Source organism: Alligator sinensis, unplaced genomic scaffold, assembly GCF_000455745.1.
Source record: "Alligator sinensis unplaced genomic scaffold, ASM45574v1 scaffold1363_1, whole genome shotgun sequence".
In the NCBI taxonomy this organism is placed as follows: domain Eukaryota; kingdom Metazoa; phylum Chordata; order Crocodylia; family Alligatoridae; genus Alligator; species Alligator sinensis.
The window spans coordinates 2,654-6,922 of record NW_005844020.1 but is presented as its reverse complement, the minus strand read 5'-3'; the positions used below and the strand labels follow the sequence as shown (position 1 = coordinate 6,922).

General features: G+C 51.5%; 1 protein-coding gene across 1 annotated transcript in view; it reads right to left on the bottom strand.

The window, feature by feature from the left end:
- Nucleotides 1-2: 2 nt before the first annotated feature.
- Nucleotides 3-4,269, bottom strand: part of LOC106723450 (zinc finger protein 317-like) — a gene marked incomplete at both ends in the record, with an annotated part of 5,975 nt that continues 1,708 nt past the window's right edge. Inside the window, 4 exons of the mRNA XM_025195837.1 lie at nucleotides 3-200; nucleotides 704-879; nucleotides 2,472-2,588; nucleotides 4,075-4,201. Of these exons, the coding sequence (XP_025051622.1) occupies nucleotides 3-200; nucleotides 704-879; nucleotides 2,472-2,588; nucleotides 4,075-4,201 (618 nt within the window). The remainder of the gene's footprint in view (nucleotides 201-703; nucleotides 880-2,471; nucleotides 2,589-4,074; nucleotides 4,202-4,269) is intronic.

Sequence of the window (4,269 nt, the reverse complement as noted above, 5' to 3'; positions counted from 1 at the left end):
CCCTCTGAACACTGATGTGGCTTCTCCTTTGTTTGCAGGCACCAGTGCCTCACAAAGTTGGACAGCTGCCTGAATCTCTTCCCACACTTCGTGCGGTGCTGCCGCACACACTCATGCTGGGACAGGTCTTGCAAGCAGATGAAATTCTTCCGGCACTCAGTGCAGTGGTGAGTGTTCCTCCCTCGGGAGATGCACCGGTCCTGGGACAATGAGAAAAAAGCAGTGAAGGTCTTGCCACTCATGACACAGCTGTGTCCGACACTTCCCCCTCTGTACTTCTAGGTGCTTGACCAGGTCTATGGGGCAAACAAAGCTCTTCCCCAATTTGGTGAAGCGGTAGGGTCTCTCTCCAGAATGGGTCTAGCGGTGAGCAACCAGGGCAGAGGCAGGTGAAGGTCTTCCTACACTTAGTGCATACATGGGACTTCTCCCCACTCTACCTTATCTTGTGAAGAGCCAGGAGTGATGAGCACTTAAAGGTTTTCCTGACCTTCAGCTAGGGCTGAGGCCCCTGTGCTGGGCAGTGAGCTCCTGCTTCCCTCCGAGGTCCTCTCCACTGCCTTTGCTTGCATGCAGTGCATCTTTCCAGTGGCTCTTTAGGTCTCTCAACTGCACAACTTCTTGCCTGCACCCGGGCTCTTTCTAGGTTCTGGCCTTCTCCACCCTCATGCCCAACTAGAGATGGTACCTGGCTCATGGCTACCTTTTCCTTCTGCTTCTGCTTCTGGGGCCTCCCCTGACTCTCGTAGCATCGCTCCTTCTCAGGTCTCAGGGAGTCCATCTCACCCAAACTCCCTGGGGAAGTCTGCGCTGGCTCCATGTCTGCAGACTCTTCCACAGGAGGCTGCTCCTCAGCTCTGCTCAGCAGCCAGGCACCTCCTGCATGGGGAAGAGACACTCCACATTTGTCCCTATGCTGCTGGCAGAGAGCAAACACCACTTTCCTTCTGCTTGGACAAGCCTCAAAGCAGGCCTGGACCTTGGCACTTGTTTTCCCTCCAGAAAAGGAGGTCTTCCTGCCAAAACCTGAAATCCTGGGGTGAGGAAGGGCCAGGTCCCTGTGCTGGGAGTGCATGGAGCTTTCCTCTGCTGACCGGTCCCAGATGACCTCCATGTCACAGGCATCTTCAAAGGGCCTAAGGCCTAGGCATGACTCTGAAGCAGGACTCTGTGATGAGTCTCAGGCTTCCTGACATTCAAGACCCCAGAGAGGAAACAGGGAGGGGACTATTCTGATGCAAACCATGGGTAATTCACTTCCCCACACAACCTGAAATCTTAGGAATCCCACCCCTGCCACAGAGCCATTAATTGCAGCCTGAGACCAGGATGAAACATTTCCTGGGCTCCAGGTCAACTTGACCAGAAGAAGCCAGGGACAGCCGCAGCTTCTTTCTTGACCAACAGGAATGGCTACACAAAACCTCTGTATTCCATGCTCATTTCAATGGGGGACTAGAAATCCCATCATACCCTGGCAGAGGGTGTTACACAGATATGGCTACCTTGGCCTGTGGAATGAACGCTTACTTTGCTGAGTGAAGGAGCTGTCCTAGCTATGCTGCATGCCCAGGTCGGTTGAAAGTCCCATGTACGGGAGGAGCAGGTGTGGGCCATGCTGGGGCTGTGCACTGTTGGCTGTGGCGGGGAACAAGCCACAGGTATATGGGCTCTGGGCTGTTGCGGGACAGGGACTCCCATGCACACCCCACATACCTTCAAGCCGTCCAACACAAACCCCACAACCACACCATCCCCCACGCAATCAGACACCCCACAAGCCCCACACCCTCCCCTATACTCACACCTGCAAGCCTCTAGGGGAAGCCCTGTTCACAGCTACATGCACACACCACACACACCCCCCAACCTCCCCTCCCCCTCCACACACTCCACAAATCCCGTACACATGGGCATTGATCAGCCAAATTATTGACCACATCAGGCCGATTTCCAATACCTTCAATTTTCTTCATATCAATGCTGATCCGATATCAGACTGATATATGGGTGTCTCTCTAATAGTCCTCCACACCCGCCCCCCGCACAATATACAAGAGTAAGACTTCTTTCTGAGCTATTATGCACTCATTCCTAAAGATACACAGCACAGACACTCACAAATTAGGGCAAAAATATATTTTTTAAATAAAATTGAAAGATATTATTATGGATGTTTGATTTTTAGTATACAATTGGCTTTTGGTTTTTTCCGTTCCAAGATGTCTAATCCCCCTTCCCAAAAGGAGTACATTTGGGGACAAGGGGAGGGATTTCTGGTGGCAAAAGTCAGAGGTTAGGACAGGACGTCTGGTTCCAAGACGGCAACGAAGGGATGGGGCCACCCTTGCAGCCCTTGACAACTCAACAAAACTGCTTACCCAGCCCTCCCGCCTTCCCCGGTCCCACTGGCACTCAGGCCAAGGAGCTTTACTGACAGCAGTCGGGGGGGAGGGAGAGCCACAACTCACCTGGCACCAGGTCCTCCCATCTTGACATTTCCCCACAGTCCTCATCAGCACACGTCCAAAGATCCACCCGTCCTTGCTGGATGCTGCAGATTAAGTCAGGTGTGGGACCGCGATAGCCTGTTTGGGCAGTGGTTAAAGAGCATTTGTGACTGGGTACGGGATGCAGAATCCAATTGGAATTCAGGAATGCATCCAGGGAACCCAAGATGTCTGCTAGGGGCTTGATGGACAAGGAAGGATGGGTATTTAAACTGACAGAGTCACCAGGGACAGGTGTAGAGATGCATTGACCCATGATGGACCAACTTATGGATGCATAATATTAATTTTATCAGTGTAATTCCAGGAAAAGAAGTGAAAATGAGCTTAGTGAGGGGACTCAGGGCAGGGAAAAGCATACATGACACGTAGGCGACAATGACAATTTTTTCTGAGAGAGAGAGAATAATTAATTCATCATCACCAGGGACAGGAAATAATAATTGTAGCTGCAAAATAGCAATCATCCTGTCCATTGGGAGGATCACCCCAGGAGGGGTGATGAGTGCACAGATTGGTAAGTACTGCGGGATTGAACACCAAGTTCCTGGGAGCTGTGGATATGGACAAAAGAAGGCAGAAAGAGACACATTTAACAGCACATGAAAGGCCATCATATAGAAATGGTCTAAATGATCTTTGCTAAGCTAGACAAAACATAGAAACACTTCCCACAGGAAATCCCCCGGGGGAAAGGCAGGGGAAAGAAAGCATCACAAAAGCAAACTGACCTAGTAAAAAAAGCTCAGTACTGCAACCCAGTGCACAAGCCAGCACAAGCCCCTGTATTAGAGATCCTCTGGAAATGAAAACTGGTTCTCACTAGGTCCTGCAGCTAGCCCACTTCTTGTTCTCACAATGATGGGCATCCGATCAGCAGAGGGATTTTAGGAAGAGCACAAGAAAACTTCTGAGAGGGGCAGAGGGAGCTTGGGAATCTCTGACCTACGGAGATGAAGATGTTAGGAAGGGATGTGGACGAGAGCATCCAGCGACCCGCTGGCAGACAAACCTGGCTTACATCTCGTGTACACATGCCGCTAGAGGAGCAGTTGAGGAAATGCCTCTTCCCGTTGTAGCAGCAGAGGCTGATAAGACTTTCTATTAACTTCTGCCAGGTCATAATGACAGGAGAAAGGGCACCTAGATAGCACAGAACGGAGCACGCAAGGATTGTCTGGAGAGGACCTGCTAGCTCACATGGAGGAAATCAGAATCCTCCCCCCAGGAACAGCTCTTAGTGCATTCGTGTACAACGGCCTGGGGATGATGTGAACGTGCTGAGAAGGCAAAGGGAGATCATGTTGCCAAGAAACTGCTGCATGTGGAAGAACCAGGAGTCACAAGAAAGGGGAAGGCACAAGTGAAGGCGACAAGAGCCAATGAAGGAGGAGATCTCTGTCAGAAATGTGAGGGAGGCCTGATCACTGGCAGGGCAGTGGGGAGGAAGGGGATTTAAACCTCCAGCCAAAAGTCCATGAGGATGAGACTTTTGGAACAGGGAGGTGACTACAAAACTGCAGAGTTCACATATCTCCGGGGGAAGCAAGACCCAGAGCTTTACCCAGGGAAACGAGGGCTTGGTAATTCTTCACCATCTGGTCCTGGTAAAGCACCTTGTCTTCATCGTCCAGCAGCTCCCACTCCTTCCGTGTGAAATACACCGCCACGTCCTCAAACACCTCCCGGAGCTGCAGGCACAAGCGTTGCACCATCAGTGTCTCCTGCGCCAGCTGCTCCCGGGCCCAAGGCCCCGCCT